Source organism: Coccinella septempunctata, chromosome 4 (genome assembly GCF_907165205.1).
Source record: "Coccinella septempunctata chromosome 4, icCocSept1.1, whole genome shotgun sequence".
Lineage (NCBI taxonomy): Eukaryota > Metazoa > Arthropoda > Insecta > Coleoptera > Coccinellidae > Coccinella > Coccinella septempunctata.
In genome coordinates this window covers 31,118,536-31,136,930 of record NC_058192.1, presented here as the reverse complement: position 1 = coordinate 31,136,930, position 18,395 = coordinate 31,118,536, and the positions used below count along the sequence as shown (strand labels likewise).

Below are 18,395 nucleotides of genomic sequence, written 5' to 3'. Positions count from 1 at the left end.
TTTTCAGATTCGAAAGCCGTCGAGTAATTTGTAGCATCCAAAAGAAAATGATTTGGTGTAACGGCCTCCAAGTCATCAGGATCAACAGATACTTTCGTTATTGGTCTAGAGTTCACAATTTTTTCGCATTCTGCAAATAAGGTAAAGAGTAGCTCGTCCTTCAATATCTGATTATTGAGAAAAACATGAAATGTAGTTTTCACTGAACGCACTAGTCTCTCCCATGCACCGCCCATATGGGGAGAAGCAGGTGGAATGAATTTCCATTCAATATTTCTCACTAACAGTAGTTTTGTGGGAACTTCTTCTCTTTGAATGGTTTTTTGAATACTATGACTTCTGCTGTTTTCCATTTTTCTGGGTAGTGTTCTGTCCTCATAATTCCATTCGCGATATTTGTTAGAGCGGCTATACCTTTTCTAGGTAATTTCTTTAACATAGCATTCGTTATTTTATCGCTTCCGGGGGCTTTCCTCTTCTTCAAATTTCTAATTATTTCCCCGATTTCATTTGGCGATGTTGGCTTGTCTATTTCAGCAGTCGCTGGTAATTCATCCATTTCATCATCATTTTCTTCAACCAGTTCTTCCAAATCTTCATTATCGTCGTCTATCCTGTAATTTATTCTCGATTCTCGTTCGATCGAGTCCGCCAATGCATCTGCCTTATCAGTATTGGTATACGCCATTCCCCTTTCTCCGTGTAGGGGTGAAATTTTAGTCTTTTCCCATCGTAGGCTTTTTTGCATTCTCCATGCAGAATGATCGATTGTATTCAGTTATTGAACCCTTTTGTTCCATCTGCGTGTTCTTAGATCTTTCAGGGCATTTTTCAGAACTTGGCTATGTCGGTTGAGGTTCCTTCTATTCAGATCATTTTTATTCATCCGATATATTCTTCTGAGTCTTCGATTTTCTCGTATAAGATCTTTTACTTCTTTAGGCGTATCGCCATGACGATGACTTGGTGCTGGTCTCTTCACTCTTCTCGTGCTTTTTTCGTAAGCTTTCAATATAATCTCTTCCAGTTTATCAACCGCACATTCCAGATCCTCTGGGGTGCTTATTGTTGGGATTTTTGTTATTTCCGATTTTATTGAATGGCTGTATTTAGCCCAATTGGTATATTCTCTTATTTCCATCAGTTTTTCTCTTGGTTCTTCTCCAATTGTCAATTCCACGAGATTGTGGTTTGAGGTTCCATCTTCCAAAGTTTCTATCGAGAATTCTTGAGTTATATTTTTCAATATCGCGATATCTATTATATCTGGTATTCCTCTACCAAAAGCAAGATATGTCGGTAACTCTGGTCTAATCACTATGGCATTTTGTTTTTCGGCGAAATCCTTGAGTTTTTTGCCATTTCTATTCTCTGTTATGCTGTTCCATTCCATTCCATTTACAGTTGAAATCTCCGATGCAGATTTTCGGGTTTGTTCCTTCCAACATGTTGTTTATCTCTCTTTCCAATAAATTGTTTTGTGGTGGCTTATATGCCGAGGTAATTTTGTCTCTTTGATGATTTAATTCGGCAACAATCGTCACTTTTTCCATTTTTCCTTGTGTTTCGTCGGATCTACTTTTGAAGTAGTGTTTCAGATCTGTTCAAACCAATATTGCTACTCCTCCTCCGGTGTTTGTAATTTTGTCACATCTATATATTTCGTAATTCATGAAATTCAGTCGTCTGTTCCGATTTATTCTTGTTTCCTGTACAACTATGATATCAGGTTGTCTCTATGATATTATTTCTTCTATCTCGGCTTTCCGAGTGTTGATCCCGTTTATGTTCCACGAGATCGTCTTGAGGGATTTCTTCCTAATATCCGTAATGTCCATTTATTCAGTTTACTAAATAATGCTTAGAGTTTTTTCTCCATTTCCCCTCTCAATATTCAACATCATATTGTTGAAAATTTTCTCCGTGAAGATATCTAAATCATCGGCTGATTCAGATATCTTTTTCTTCTCTTGACTGTTCACAGCCTGTTCTATTGGAGGCTTCTTCTGTTCTTCTTTTTTCTGCACCGGTTTTGAAGTCTCCCTCTTCTTTTTCTGTTTTGTAGGCTTGGCCTTCGCTACTTCCTGAATTTTTTGAACAGTAGTTTTAGTTTTTGTTACCGGCTTTTTCTGCTCAGCTGGTTTTCTGGAATTCTTCTTTCTGGTCACCAGCTTGAATTCGCTACATCCTTTGTAGCTAGCTGGATGGCCCTCTTCTCCACACTCTCTTCACCTTTTCTGGTGAGTGTGCAGTCATTGCTGCTATGACTTCCTGAGCACTTCACGCATCTCCACGGGAAGGAGCATTTGTTCTGTGCATGTCCGTACCTTTGGCACCTAAAGCACTGGTCTGGACTTTCAGGCCTTTTTTTTTGTTCAACCACAATACAGAGATTGTAGAGTCGCTTCACTTCGAAGATTACCTTTTTCTGGGTTTTAACCAGGTAGAGAGGTATGGGCTTCTTCGTCTTGTACGATGTCATTCTGGACACCTCAGCCTCTGATATTCCCTGGAATAACAGGTCGTCCTTAAACAACCAAAGATCAGCGTCGATTGGTAGTGGTAATAGTGAGCTGTAGCATTCTCTGTCTCTCGTTCTGTGTGTGTCCTGTTTCTATCCATGATCTCTTTGGCAGCTTTCACAACCTTTCTTCCTCGATTCCCGTTCAAGTACTCCGTCAGTCATTGAATGTCTCTTCTTAGCCTTTCTGTTTTTTGCTGAAGACGTTTCTGCCATGCTGGCGCGTGTAATATGTGTAATTTTGGGCCATGTTCGTTCGGCGAATTTTCGCCCCTACGGTTTTCGCTGTTGTTAGCGCAATTTCCACTGTTTGAAAAATGTTCTTTTTGTTCTAAGTTTGTATTGCATTGTGCCGTAAATTATTTATCCATTTTTCGGAAAATTATCCAGATTTTCGTGAAAATTTCAATGGCACACAAGAAAGCATACGTTCAGCACAATTAATATTAAATAAGGTGAAACAAATGTATGAGTTGAATACAGAATAACTGATCGATTCTCTTGTAATTATAAACGTCAGCCCAAATGTCGCAAATTTTTTTTCACTAATTTTCGGGAAAAAAAACATGTTTGGGGGTAAGTTATTGTTCTCTTAATTCGTGATTTTCTCAGACAGTAGAGTGACAAATTTCACACACACGTCGATATCGAAATTTTTTTCAGATTCCCCGAGTTCTCTGTTGTGATCTTCGAGTGCAAAGTATATGAGATTGAACCCAAACTCAAAACTTCCCGCTATTCCTTGACTCTCGGTTATTATCTTCTTATCACTATAACTGTAAACAAACACATTCGTAACGTCGGCGTCGACCGTCAAACACGTGCATCTAGAAATTGAGCGTTACCAGCACAGAAATCATAATATATTTACTTGGTAATAATATATAATATTATTTCTATGGTTAGCAGATGTAAAATTTTTCTGAAACTTTCAAAAAAACCATAGTGAACCATTTTCTCTTGAAACTTCAGACGTTTAGAGGGTAGAGACTCATCTCTAATCCAATGAAACATTTTTAAAATATTTTATTCACAATCAATTGAAAGAATATTTGTTGCGGTTTACTCCAAAAACAAAATTAATCCATTTACAAAGATAAAAAGCTTACATATAACTATATACCAATAAACTATGCTTCTGCGTAATCTAGTGAAGTTAATATAACCTGAGGTGGAAATAATTCCTTGTCGAGTAGATTATGGAATTTTGAAGAGGTTGATATTCTGTATGTGACCGGCCTATGAGGGGTACAGTGAAGAAAAAAACCTTCAATGCAGTTCGGCCGAAAAAGAGTCCGGAGAAGTCTTTAAATGAGGCAAAAGGCGCTGGTGTCTCATAAAATTAAACCATAGAACATTATGAACTGAAAAGTGTCGTTGATGTGATTTTATCTACTTTTTATTTCTTCTCATATCTACATGGTTGCGGTGCTATAAACACATTGAATAAATTACAGAAAAAAATGTATACAAAATATACATAAAGAATTCCATTATTTATAATTTTTAGTAAGAAGATTCAGAAAAACCTTTGTTTCGGATGTGCTATATTCTTATTTGCAATTTATAAAAATTCATAAAAATTTAAAATTATGAACAACGAATACAGCTTTGACTAGGACACAACAGTATATGGGGATCTGCTTTACGTCAAATATGTTATTTCTTTGCAATACGTTGTTTTGAATCAATAAGCTCTATTGAATTGGTACAATTTATATCAAAAATTAATATGAAGCAATATTCGATATACCATCATACCATAGAAATTTCAGTTACTTACATATTATTCACAGAATTTTCAGACCCACAATTAAAAACCCCTACAGAGGTATACAATCCCGCATTATAGTTTTTTTATGTTTTTATAATTTTTTTTTATATGCTTTTCTGAATATATTGAAGAAAGAGCAATTGAGAATCTTCGAATGGTGGTGTTGAAGCCATTTCGATGACGCATTTTTATAATTCATTTCATTACTTGATATTGATGATATTTTTATGTATTTAAAAAGAAGTCTGGGAAAGGCAGGAAAATAAATAATTGTAAAAATCGTATTTTACTTGCTTTATAAACTGTTAAAAATTCTAACAGTTTATTGTGGTCCTTCGTAAAATGTATATTGAACTGCGCTATGGAGAAGAAAGAACATGGAGAAGCAGCACTTCGAAGAAGTTTGAGAGTAAACAAGGGTATTCCACCGATTCGATTAGATGCAGATGTTGGCAAGAGCGGACTGGTCTCGGGGAACATGAGTGATAAAATGTTGTCTAGGAATGGCCAGAATTATGAAGCTGAAAGGGCAAAATCTGTTGATTTGAATCAGTTGGTGGTGAGTCCATTGGATCCATTGTTAGAAAAATGTTCTGTAGTTCAGAAGAAAATAGAAAACAATCATGAAGGGAGTAAATATGTGGATCATACGTATTCAAACTATGGTTCAAAAAGAAATAAATCAAAAGTAAGAAGCACTACGTCAAGACTGAATTTGGAAATGGAAGCTCTACGATTGAAAGAAAGGTTTGAAAATAAGGAGTGCATGGAACGATTGTGAATGATTCAAAGCAAAAAAGAATTGGAACTGAAGATGAAAATGCTCGAAGAGGAAGGTGTCACTGATGATGGTTCACAAGGCAATATGTCTGAAAGAAGTATGTATAGAGATCAAGATCAGGTGAGAAATTGGAAACGTAAATGTGATTCTGACCGAGTGGCAAATTCTGAAAGGAAGCCAGATCCGGTCTTTCCTTGGGAAGGAAAGTTTGAAGAGAGATATGATGCTATTTTAAATATAGTAGAACAATGCTTTAAAAACACAGAAAATGTAACAAAAATACTAGAACGTCAAAAACTGAGAGAGTTACCTTTGTTTTCAGGAGAGCTCACAGAGTGGCCTCTTTTCTTTAGTGAATTTAAGAGATCTTCTGAGTTTTATGGTTTGAATGATTACGATAATTTATTGAGGTTGGATGGGAGTTTGAAAAGCAAAGCACATGAAACTATCAAACCACTTTTGAGTTCACCTGAAAATGTGAGCAAAATTAAGAAAATGTTAGAAATGAACTTTGCCAGGGCTGATTACATAATATTGAGTTTAATGGAAAAGGTTAAGAAATTTGGGTTTGTCAAAGAAGATAAATTAGATGTTTGCATTGCATTTTCGAATGCTATCAATAATTTAGTTACGACTATGAGAAATATTAATTGCACATTGTATTTGTTCAATCCAGAACTCATGGCAATAATTGAACAGAAGCTTGCACCGATACAGAAGTACAATTGGGGTAAGTGCAAGTTGCAAAGTGACAAAGAGGGATTACCAACTTCGTTAGAAGACTTCGCGGCATGGTATTAGAATGAAATAGGTGCAGTGGCATCGATTTCAAATCCAATTTCAAAATCAAAGGTGAACTTCAAAAAAGAAACAATTTTCTCTTTGAAAAATAAGTCTGACAAAATTTTCGACAAAAAATCATGTGCAGTCTGTAAAGAAGACGGACATAATGTGGGGAATTGTAAAACATTCCTCGAAAAAACAATTGTAGCACGCAGAAAAGTTGTTTCAGACCTGAAATTATGCTTTTCTTGTTTATGTTTAGGACATAGTTATAAACGCTGTTATAAGAAGAGGAGATGTGGCGTAAACGGATGTTCTGGAAAACATCATTATTTGGTTCACCTGGCGGTACCTCCGAATGAAGAAACGTTGGCCCACGAAAATTCATCCTTCTGTGGCAAGCTGTCAACAGAGAAGCAATCTGTTCTTCTGAGAGTAGCAGCCGTTGTTCTTCGAAGACCGAGCAAAGAAGAGCGAAAGTTGTCACAACTTTCGCTCTTTTTGATCGACCTTCTCTTAAAATTGTATTTATGTCAAAAATCCCAAAGAAGAAGTTTTATCAACATTGTTAGCAGAAGCCGAGTATACACTCAACTCAATATCACTGACTCATGTTCCCATAGACCCAGACGAACTAGAATCGATAACACCTAATCATTTCTTATTATTGAAACCTGAAAACGTTAAGAATATCGGAGAATTCACTGGAGATTTTGACTGTAGGAAACAATGGAGATTTGCTCAAGCTCTTGCAGATTACTTCTGGAAATGTTGGATTCTAGAATATAGATCTACACTTCTGAAAAGGCAGAAATGGTTTTTTACACCTGAATCCATCAAAGTTGGAGATATTGTTTTAGTAGTGAATGAAAAGGCACCACGAAACGATGAGATGTTAGGAAAAGTTTTGAGGCTGCATCCTGGTAGAGATGGCATAATAAGGGTCGTCCCCATTTTGACAAAGAATGGGGAGTTCACTAGGCCAGTAAGCAAGCTCTGTGTCCTGACCACCAAAGAAAATTCTGATAATTAAGAAAATCATTCATTCCGGTTGGTGGAGAATGTTGAAGCCATTTCGATGACGCATTTTTATGTTTTATTTCATTACTTGATATTAATGATATTTTTATGTATTTAAAAAGTAGTCTGGGAAAAAAGTTGTAATTTTTTGATTGATTTTCAAAAAAGGCAGGAAAATAAATAATTGTAAAAATCGTATTTTACTTACTTTATAAACTTTTAAAAATTCGTACAGGTGGTATAAATGTTACAAATTCCCCTAAATAGACCCCTCATGCAAGGGATGCTTTTTCTGCATACAACAATTTAGGTGGATGAAAAGTTCTCAATTGGCTTGCAGTAAATTGTTCACTGCTCATGGTTCAGGCCATAGATTTAATAGATCGAGCATATTCTATTTTCCAGACTGTTCATTTTTCTCAAAATTCCCACTCCAAGAAACCCCCAATGAAATTAATTTTTCCTTGTATTCCCCTCCTAATCGCGTTTAAATTTTTAAGACGGCGTGTGTTTTTGTAATTGTCAAAATATTATTTCAATCGTTTACGTCGTAATATTTTGGAAAATATGCCACGATGTGCCGTGAAAGACTGTATTTACTATAAAAGTGCAATTTGTGCACGAGACAGGAAAGCGATTCACTCATTCCGGTAAGTTTTTGATATTTTATTCTTGTTTAAGTACATCATATCATGAAATTAGGGGAGGGAGTCAGGGGACTCCAGGGCCGAATTCTTTTTGATTGCTTTCTAATGATTTATACATATACTTCATTCAAATTTATTTTAGCAGTCGGTTGGCCATGAAATAATTTTCTCAAGTTTTTGTAACTAGAACGAAGTTAGATTGGCACTCATGAAATGTCGTTAATGTCATAACGCCGTTGCCACAACTAATATCAATTTTTATTACGAAAATGCCGAGAGTGATGGAAGAAAGAGACAGGGTTTCAGGATGTGCTATTTAGAATTCAGGTCCGCTCATTCAAATAGTTGTACCCTGATATTCTAAAATCCACAATACGTCAGACGGTAGCGAACATATTCAATGTAAGAGAATTTATATAATGTTTCATCTGAATCGAAACGACTTATATTTCAGCTGGATATTTCCACAATCAGAAAGATTGTGAATGAAGAGTATGACAAAGAATTTCCTTCTATTGGGAGACCCAAAAAAGTGGTGTGAATCAATGCGAAAAGTTTACTACATGATTTTCGATAAATGTCATCGGAGAATAAGTTCCCTAAAATGGATTTTTCTATTTTTCATTTGACTTGTCCTATACAATGTAAATGTCTTTAGGTACTAATAAATACCTAATTATTATTACATCAACGTATTAAGATGAATAGCCCCATATACGCGCAAGTTGCCCTGTTACTTTTTTATTCATGTGAAATTTTTGTTCAAGGGTGAAGTTCATCTTAACATGAAACTTCCTTCAATTACTTTTACTTATATTGATGCAAGATGATTTTTGTTGAAGAATTTAACATTCTTGTAATTATCTGTTAATTCCTTCGGGAGATACCCATTCCCAACCACTGCATCATATGCATTTCATCTTCGGGTTAATATTTTTGAAATCTACAAATGATTTAAGCCAAAGAAGATAACGAAAATTAACTCTCCTCAAGCTAGTGGATATTATGATATTGATATTATACTGATCTCATGTATTTTCCATGCAAATAATTGGATTTGGTATGCCTTTAATCAGTTTGTATAAACTTCAATTATGTTCGTCACATATTTTCCGAAGAGATTCGACATTGTGATAAAATACGTAATAACAGAAACATTTACGTAGAACGGGCAACATAGCGTTGATTTAAAACCCATAAACCGAAAGGTAATTTGGGATAATGATTATATATATATATATATATATATATAAATATTTTGACATGCTTCATAACCCCACATTTTTGTACTATACAGTGTGAAATGTGTCAAATTTCCATGGCCAACCGAGTGCTAAAATAAAAGTGAATGGAGTATAGAAATGTTGGGATTATATATATATATATATATATATATATATATATATATAATCCCAACATATATATATATATGTTGCTCTCGTCTTATCTCATTTTTGGGAAAACTAAAATTCAAAACAATTATTTCAACGCTTGATATATATATATATATATATATATATATATATATATATATATATATATATATATATATATATATATATATATATATATATCAAGCGTTGAAATAATTGTTTTGAATTTTAGTTTTCCCAAAAATGAGATAAGACGAGAGCAGTGGAGAGTTGCACTGGGTCTTGAAAAGACAGAAATATATACTTACTCTAGTATTTGCAATTTGCACTTTAGTAAAGCGGCATATGATTTGGAGAAATCGCCTTTTGCTGTGAATTTGAAAAAAGATGCCGTTCCGAGTGAGGTAAGATATTTTACCACTCTTAACGACTTCGCTTTCTTGTCTAGATGTCAATTTGTTTGTAATCTTGTAAGCGATCTTTCATGAACTTCTTGAAATTTGGCAGATTAGCTAATTTTTATAATATATCATGCCTTTTTGTATAAACCTCCATAGATTCTAAGATGAACAAAAAAACGAGATTCTGAATGCTTTAACAATCTCATATTTCTATAGAATGTGTGCTAGACCTCTCAGCGGTACTGGGGTTTGTGAAGAAATTGTGAACAATATCGATCTGCCACCAGAAATGAATTGCAGTTCAGAATTCGAAGAAGTGGAAACACCTTATAGTACGAGGAGAAAACAAGTAAGATACATAGCTATAAAAGTTCAAAAAAAAGTATCGCCAAACGCTACGCATTGCGTAGCTTTCATAAGAATGTACCGTGTAATGAATTTGAATAATTTACTTCCAATCTACTAACTCGTTAAATTATCTTCAGCATGTCCAATGGCATAGTAATCAGATAATCAACGTTTTTGCTCAAAATTTTAAATTATTTTCTGTATAACTTCAAACGTTGTCTATCTTACGCCCCTGCTAACGAATCGCGTTTTGTCATCACCCATTCGATCGGCTTTGAACTTACATGCACCTCCTCTGTTATAAAGTTTCTTATTTTTCTCAAGTTAAATTCCATTTGAAATTTTGTTGCAGAAACGAACTAGCAGAGAAGAGTAATTAAAAAAGCAGCTGATGAAAGCCAGAAAGACGATAAAGAGACTCAGAGTGAGCCGAGAATATTTCAAAAAAAGAGTTGCCACCCTACAAGCTGTCATCAATTCCTTAAAAGGAAAAATTCAAAATGAAAGTTTGGAGATGCTAAGACAAATAGGACCCAATGAAGAATTTCTTCAAAGACAGTTGAATAAAACAGGGAAATACGGCAATGAACTCAAACAATTCGCCCTCACTCTTCATTACTACTCGGTTAAAGCCTACAATTTTGTAAGAAGAACTTTTAATTCTGCTCTTCCCCACCCGAAAACGCTCTCGAGGTGGTATAAAAATTTGAATGGGGAGACAGGTTTCACATCAGAAATATTTCACTTGCTAAAACTGAAAGTTCGAAACACCTCTTATGAATTGATTTGCAATATAACTATAGACGAAATGGCGATCCCTCAGCAAGTTCAGTGGGATGAAAAAAAACTCATGGCCATGTAGACTTTGGAATTGAAAGTCAAAACGATTACAATGCTGTTGCTAAGGAGGCATATGTTTTCATGCTTGTATGCATTAACCAATCCTGGAAGCTTCCTTTAGGGTATTTTTTGATCGATAGTTTAACGGGTATACAAAAGCAAAATTTAATTGTTCAGTGTCTTGATTTCATACATGAAACGGTTATATTCGTTACATCGATAACATTTGATGGAGCAGCAAATAATGTAACGATGGCAAAAGGATTAGGTTGTGATTTGGCTACTAATAATTTGAAATCTACATTTATTGATCCTACTTCACGGCGAGAAATAGCGGTATTCTTTGATCCCTGTCACATGATCAAATTAATACGAAATACTTCAGGGGAAAAAAAAATTTAATAGATGAAAATGGTGAAAAGATTAAGTGGGAGTATATTTTAAAATTAAATGAACTTCAGCAGAAGGAAGGTGTTCATTTGAGCAATAAATTAAGAAAATCACATGTGTTGTATAAAAATCAAAAGATGAAAGTTCGACTGGCAACGCAACTATTCAGTGGCTCTGTAGCACATGCGTTAGAATTCTTGAATGAAACCTTAAAGATCGAAGAATTCAAAGGTTCTGCAGCTACCGTTAAATTCATCAGAATAATAAATAATTTGTTCGATACTCTCAATTCAAGGAATATGCATCAGAAATATTATAAAGAGCCTTTGAATGCAAAAAGTTATGAGTACATTGAAAACACTTTAACAGAAACCTCATATTATTTGAAATCGTTGAAATTAGCAGATAACAAACCTCTCATCGAAAGTAGAAGAAGGATGGGCATTCTTGGATTTTTATTTTGTATCGAAAGTTTGAAACATTTGTCTCTTTCGTGTTCGACTCGACAGCCGAATAAAAGTATCACTGCATGTTTCCTCAGATCGGGGGACTCCTAATTTGAGTAGTATTCGAATGAATTGTTTTCAAAATTTTCAAACTTAATATAACGAGCCTTGAAAAAGGAACGAACCGTTCCGAAACGTCGGCGATGTTATAAGTACTTTGAGAATAAACTATTGTCCAATTCCCTGTGAATTTTATTAATATTAAATCAGCATGGACATGAACTATAAAGAATTTGTACAAACAATTGGTTGTAACAAATTTATTAGTGTATATTCCAACATATAAACTGAGCCAAGATCATGTGGAATTATTTTTCGGCTTGATTAGATCTATGGGGGGTTATAACAATAATCCTACGTCTATTCAGTTCAAATCTGCCTATAAAAAAATGATGCTCCACCTAGAATTAAGGGATTCTTTTATGGGTAATTGTATACCATTAGAAATGATTTCGGTTATGCAACCATATGTAGTAATTAATAAATCATGTGGCAGGGAAAGGATCGCTGAAGAAGAGGACGAAAATATCATAACACGTTTACAACTTTTCGCAAAATTTATGTACAAGTTTGTCTGAATACAAAGAAGCAGTAATTATATATATATCCGGATTTGTTGTATATAAAATCATGCGACGTTTAAAATGTGAAGAGTGCATTGGGGGTCTTGTAGGTGATAGGGCTGATTATTTAATCTCATTTATTCACCAAAAAGAAAGACAAAATTCTTTAACCTATCCCTCAGAGGATGTAATTCTGCAGAAAAACATTTACAGCATACGCTCAGCAGAAATGTTCCCACAAATATTGGTGCATTACTAACACAAGTGTTACAAAACTTTTTTAATCATCAAAATCTGTTTGAAAGACCATTTCAAGGAACAAACTGCCTTAGATTCCCATTTTACCAATTTAATCAAATTAGTTGCTTCCACATATATCGATCTGAGAATTCACCATCATTATAAGAACGTGTTTGATAAAAGTCATAGCAAGAGAAATTTTTATAACAAATTGTCAATAAAGTGTCAGAACTTTTTTGAATTTCTTCCCCGTTTTTTCAATTTTCTATTGAATAATCACTGGTATATCTATGGGAGATGTTTCCCCAATATAATGGTCCTGTAGCGTTTCTCGAACAACTGAAGAATAGAAGAATCATCACTTGGAAGACTGGACCTGGTCGAAAGGCCCTCCCAGTCAAAAGCAAGATTTGGCTATTATTAATTTGAGTACTGAGGGCATTTCTAACGACGAGGGTGATCCTCCACCAAGATCAGCAGAAGATTTTTGACGCAGAGATGATATCCCTCCCAATGCAATTGAAAAACAAGTTATGTACCTATGATTTTTTTTTTCTTCAGTCATCATCAAGTCTTGAAATAAGTTTGGATGAAGGCTTTATTATTCGCCTTTTTTCTCGTTTTCTGCTCTGTTTCTTTGTTTCAGATATTATTTTGAAATGGAAAGGGGATAAAGAAATTTGTATGTCAATGGAAAGGAAGCCCTTCAGTATTAAAAGCTTATTCTGTAAACAAATTTGTCATCACTACACTTCTCACGGGGAGACAGGGTTTTTTTACTGAGGTTTTTCCCTAAGCTCTTGTATCATACTCTAAATTGTATGGTATCCCGTTACACTAACCTTTGCTAAAACCCCTAATAGCACAAAGTAGTCCTATGGACATCCATAGGACGTCCTCTTCGGACATTACGGACATCCATGGGACGTCCATTTCTGGTACAATGGACGTTCTATGGACATCCGAGGGACGTACAAATGTAACAACTTTGAACCAAATTCGGACGTCCATCGCGGACGTCCAATGGATATCCCGTTGGGACCATCATTAGCTATCTCAACGGTACAAAAATTTATCACGACGTTGGCTATTCTATTTATTGGAATTTTAATGTCTTATAACCCAATGTCTTACACTCAGACGCAGATGTTACCACTAGGTATCCGTGATGGACGTTATACGGACCATGTAATGTGTATATGTAATTTGGTCCATATTACGTCCATTACGGACTCCTAGTGAATATCCGGTATGGACATTCAAAAGATGTCCCTACCGCATATCCACTAGGTGTCCGTGATGGACGTTATACGGACCATGTAATATATACATGTTATTTGGTCCATATTACGTCCATTACGGACTCCTAGTGAATATCCGGTGAGGACATTCAAAAGATGTCCCTACCGGATATCCAATATGTGTCCGTCATGGACGTTATACGGACCATGTAATATATATGTATAAGTTATATGGTCCGTACTATGTTCATCACGGACACCTAATGGATATCCAGTAAGGAAATATTTTTTACATTGCCTGTATTAAGTCGGTCAGGGACTATTATGATACGGACATATGTCATATAGTCCGTTTTATGTCCAACACGGTCATCCAATGGATATCCGATACGGACATTGGACTAACAATGGATATCCATCTTGCACGTCCTAAAACTGTACGGAAACGGACGTCCAAAGGACATACAAATCAAGTCCATGGACGTTCCGACGTTAAATGGACATGAATTGTACGTCCCATGGACGTTGTGTGCTATTAGGGACTCATACATATGCTATATTGTTTGATAACTAAAAATGTATTGCTGACATTCAAAAGAATATATATATAGTATATATATATATAGTATATATATATATAGTATATAGTTATTTATATATAGTGAAAACAATTTTGAATCTGTTTGTAGGCTAGATTTATGTTTTAATCGACAATACTAACTATAAGATTATACCATTATTGATGAAATAAATTGTTTTTCCATCAAGTGTTTTTGTATTATCAGGTATAACTCCCTATAATTAGTGGGTACAAGATAGGTACTTCAAAATCCTTTCCCTTAAACATATTTTATTTTCATTCGATATGAAATTATTGGTGACTAATTGAAATATTCACAATGTCCCGTCTCTAATGCTTAATCCGCCCCTGTCCACTTCCCCCACCCAAGAAATCCAAATTGATATTTATGGCAGGATTTCGTAAACGCTTTTTTCCACAGATGCTCTATCTCCTGTTTTATTAATCTATGGTTCAGGCCTTCACGCCCTGAAAACTTCATCCACAGTTGTTCACCATGCAATAATTTTCGAACGATATTGGGTTTTCACCAAGTAATTAGATTCAAGAAATTCAATATTCAGTAACTAGAACGAGCTGGATAAACATAAGTCGATACGAGAATGATTCCAAACAAGTTTGATCGAAATGGCCATCTGAAATCTTACAAATTTTTTATTTTTCTGCAAATGGCCCTGAAATCAATATTTTAACCAATCTCAGGGTCTTAAAAACAAATTTGAAACACAGATGGCCCTCTCATCACTTCAGTCGCTTCGTTTATCATTCAACTATATAACCTTTGCACGTATTTCCCAGACACTTTTATCAAGTAGGCTATGGAATTATGATGTTTGATATGGCCTAGCTCTTTTGGAAAATTATTGTACTAATCTTTGAAATTTGATAAAAAAGTTGTGATAATCTACTTGGAATTTTCATATTGAAAAATAGCTATAATCGACCACTTTACTGATCGAAATTTGTTCACTAGAATACTTTTTCCAAGATAGCGGCGAAATGGTTGGGCGTTGAAAATTAAAGCTTGAAACATTTTTTTGAAGAATCCCCCTTACAAAAATCGAAGTTCTCTGAAAATCGGTTGAGCCAATCTGGAGATTACCCCAGTCAAACCTCAGAACATAGATACATAGATAGATGTATCTATGTTCTAAGAGTCACACATATAGAGAGACAAAAACTTCGAGAGGAGTTGATTACGTTTACATAACGTACTGTAAAGCTGCATTCAGAATCAATTCACGGGCCGAAGTGCATTTCGGCAAGAAAGTTGGAACGAAATAAAATCGTTCACAAGAACATACCTCAATAGATGACCATCTCTTCTTCGTGACGTTTGCCATGGAGAGTCTTCGTATCTATACGCTTTGCGAAGAAGAGGTGCACAACTGCAGCTCAACTTATTACCCATTGCTGAGACAGGGCACTGACACTGCCCCCGTTGTCACCACATATCACCGCCAAATTCTGTTGCTCTGCTAGAACCCCATTGTCCCCGATTACCTCTGTTCAATGAAAGTGACCGTTGATGTAACGCTGATTTATGCTTGTGCTGGAAGAAAATTCGTCGTTATCTCAAAGCATTAATCAAGTTCTCATGAGATTATATTTTTAAATTGTGATGATAGTTTAGTGTCTGAAAATATAATGGAATGAAAGTTTTAGCGGCATGCAGACAGGAATTGAATTCAATTCCTGTCTGCATGCCGCTAAAACTTTCATTCCATTATATTTTTAAATTCAGTCTGTTGTGGAGTGAACCAGAATTGTCTGGGCGCGGATACCAAGAGCAACTTCGTTCGTTAATGCGGATAAAGCACCTTTCGCGCATATTGACTCGTACGAATATTTCAACAGTAGATTCTTGAGCTAAAAAAAAAAACAGTTTTTCCTATACCATTTTTTCCGAATCGGCTCGGTTTAAAAAAATACACGCTGTTGCAAAACCATAAGAAATGTATAATTACTATTATATTATATTATATTACTACTATTATATTATATTATATATTATATTATAAGAATATTAGTGTTTACTGTTCACATTGGTGTGAAGTGCATCAAAGTAAGGGTGACCAGCCACCGAATGCGAAGTTGAGCGTTTTCAGTATTATCATAGCTCCATCCGCATTTTCATTCTACTAAGGAAGGTCGGGATCTTCATCCCGAGTATGGAAAGGGAGTGCTGCCAAGGTTCAAAAATTCATCTTTATTTATCCTTTTTTACCTTCACCCTTCCTAATGTATTCCATTTAGGGGAGACTGGGGAGGGTTGATACGTTTTTTGGAATTTTTATTTTGGAAACTGAATTATATGAAGAAACAGGACTTTTCTTATATTATTTAATTCTTCAATTAATCGTTCAACAAAATAAATATAGAAGTCTCAAAACATAAACATCTTATTCCGCACAGAACGTTGAACACAAAAACATGCAAACTGTCTCAAGCCTCCCCACATATGGGAGGATTGATACGATGTACTGGGAGGTATGAGACACAAATTGAAAATATAAGTTCCATTGGCATCACTTGCAAATGTCACAAATAAACATTTTTGTGCCTTTTTTAACACCGGCAAATTCTTCGGCGCGCCATTGCGAGCACACCTGACACCTGATCCAGAATTCGTTTGATCTAGAGGATGAAAATGAACCATTGCAATATATATAGGCTACATCTTCGCCCTCTCAGTCATATTCTTCAACTGTGTCATCCTCATTGTCCAAAATACCCCGGTCTACATACTCTTTCTTTTGTATACCTCTTTTGTTTGATTTTCTTGGTTCTTGTTCTGCCTCGGCTATGTATGTTGCTGGATGTACTCGGATTATTCAGCTCAGTAGGTAGGTCAGCAATGGTACTGGCTTGCTTTGGACCCATAGGTGTAGAAAAATCAGGAAATGGTCGGTTAGTCACTTCCGCACAAGAAAAGTCGGCCGCATTAAATACATGGGGATTGTACGGATAAATTCCAGTTATTAAAAATCCCCTTGATATTTTGGATGGTGAAAACGCCTTCATGTAGGCCTATCCAACTAGCTACGGAATATTTTTTGAAGGTGACACATGTATCAAGCCTCCCCACGAGAAATGTCTCAAACCTCCCTGAAAGCAATTTTTTAAGTGATTTATGTTTTAATCTTATACTCATATATTTTGAAAACCGAATAAAACTGTAAATTTAGTAGTTTTATGCATATTTCCCAGTGAACTGTTTGTTTACGCCGAAGAATTAATGCATGATCATAAAACCCTTAGGTAACTTGAGTAAAAACTTACAATTTCTCACCTCGAAACACTCTTTGTTGAATATTTCACAAACAAACTACTGTTATGGCCGTTTGCACCGTTTGTCTAAACAACGATTATATTCTTAAACAACGTTTAATTCCTTAACCGGGTTGCACCGTTCCTAAACGTTGATTATAAGGCCCTTAAACGTTGTTTAAACTAATCGCAGAAATTTGCTCGATTAAAACGTTGATTGAAGTAATACTTCAAATTCGATTGACAACTGTGTTTTCTATTTGTGTCGATATAAAATTCGAATTAATAATGGATAATTTGGAAGATGAGATATTACTTGATGATGATCGTGATGTACTTGGCAATATCGAATTTGGATTTCCCGGATGTTTTCCCCGTAGAAGAAATTATTTCGAAAGAATGGACCTCACTTTTTTCAGAAGATTTCGTTCGACGAAAGAAACCGTGTTATTTTTTTGCCATATATGGAGAATGATTTGGAATTTAATGTTTAGTTATATTAAACATATATAGATATTTCAGGAATAATATTGTTGACCCAATAAATCAATTACTACCTACATTGCGGTTTTATGCTAGTGCTGGTCAGTTGGCTTCTGTTGATAATTTCATAAATGTAGATGCATCGAAACTATCAAGAATTATTGCTGCAGTTTCATTAGCAATTGGTAAATTATATTCCGAATTCATTACAATGACCAAAGATGAGGATATAGTGCAAATTCAACAGTCCTTTCACAAGAAGGCTCTTTTTCCTCGACTAATAGGATGTGTTGATGCTATCCATGTTCGCACTTCAAATATTCAAAACACAACACCGAAACTCCAAAAGAAATGTTCAAATTTCCCACCTTGACAACAGAAGTTTAGTCAGAAAACCTTGACTTCTTTTTCTTTTTAAATTATCTTCTATGATCTTGGCTGAAATTTTGAATTTTTTATGGTGTGAGTGGTGTTGCCAAACCTATCAATGATTAAAGTAAACAACGATTATGATTCCACGGTGCAAACCGTCAAACGCTAAGCAACGTTCAAATATTAAACGTCGATTAGTTTAACCATGGTTACCAGCGAAACGGTGCAAACGGGCATTAGCCTTACAGATTAACGTCACGCA

The 18,395-nt window shown here is 35.2% G+C and overlaps 1 protein-coding gene across 1 annotated transcript in view; it reads right to left on the bottom strand.

Annotated features, from left to right (window-relative positions):
* LOC123311362 overlaps nucleotides 1–18,395 on the bottom strand; it is a 1,278,848-nt gene that overhangs the window by 1,212,871 nt on the left and 47,582 nt on the right. Inside the window, exon 2 of the mRNA XM_044895271.1 lies at nucleotides 15,313–15,560. Coding sequence (XP_044751206.1) covers nucleotides 15,313–15,419 — 107 coding nt within the window. The 5' untranslated portion in view covers nucleotides 15,420–15,560. The remainder of the gene's footprint in view (nucleotides 1–15,312; nucleotides 15,561–18,395) is intronic.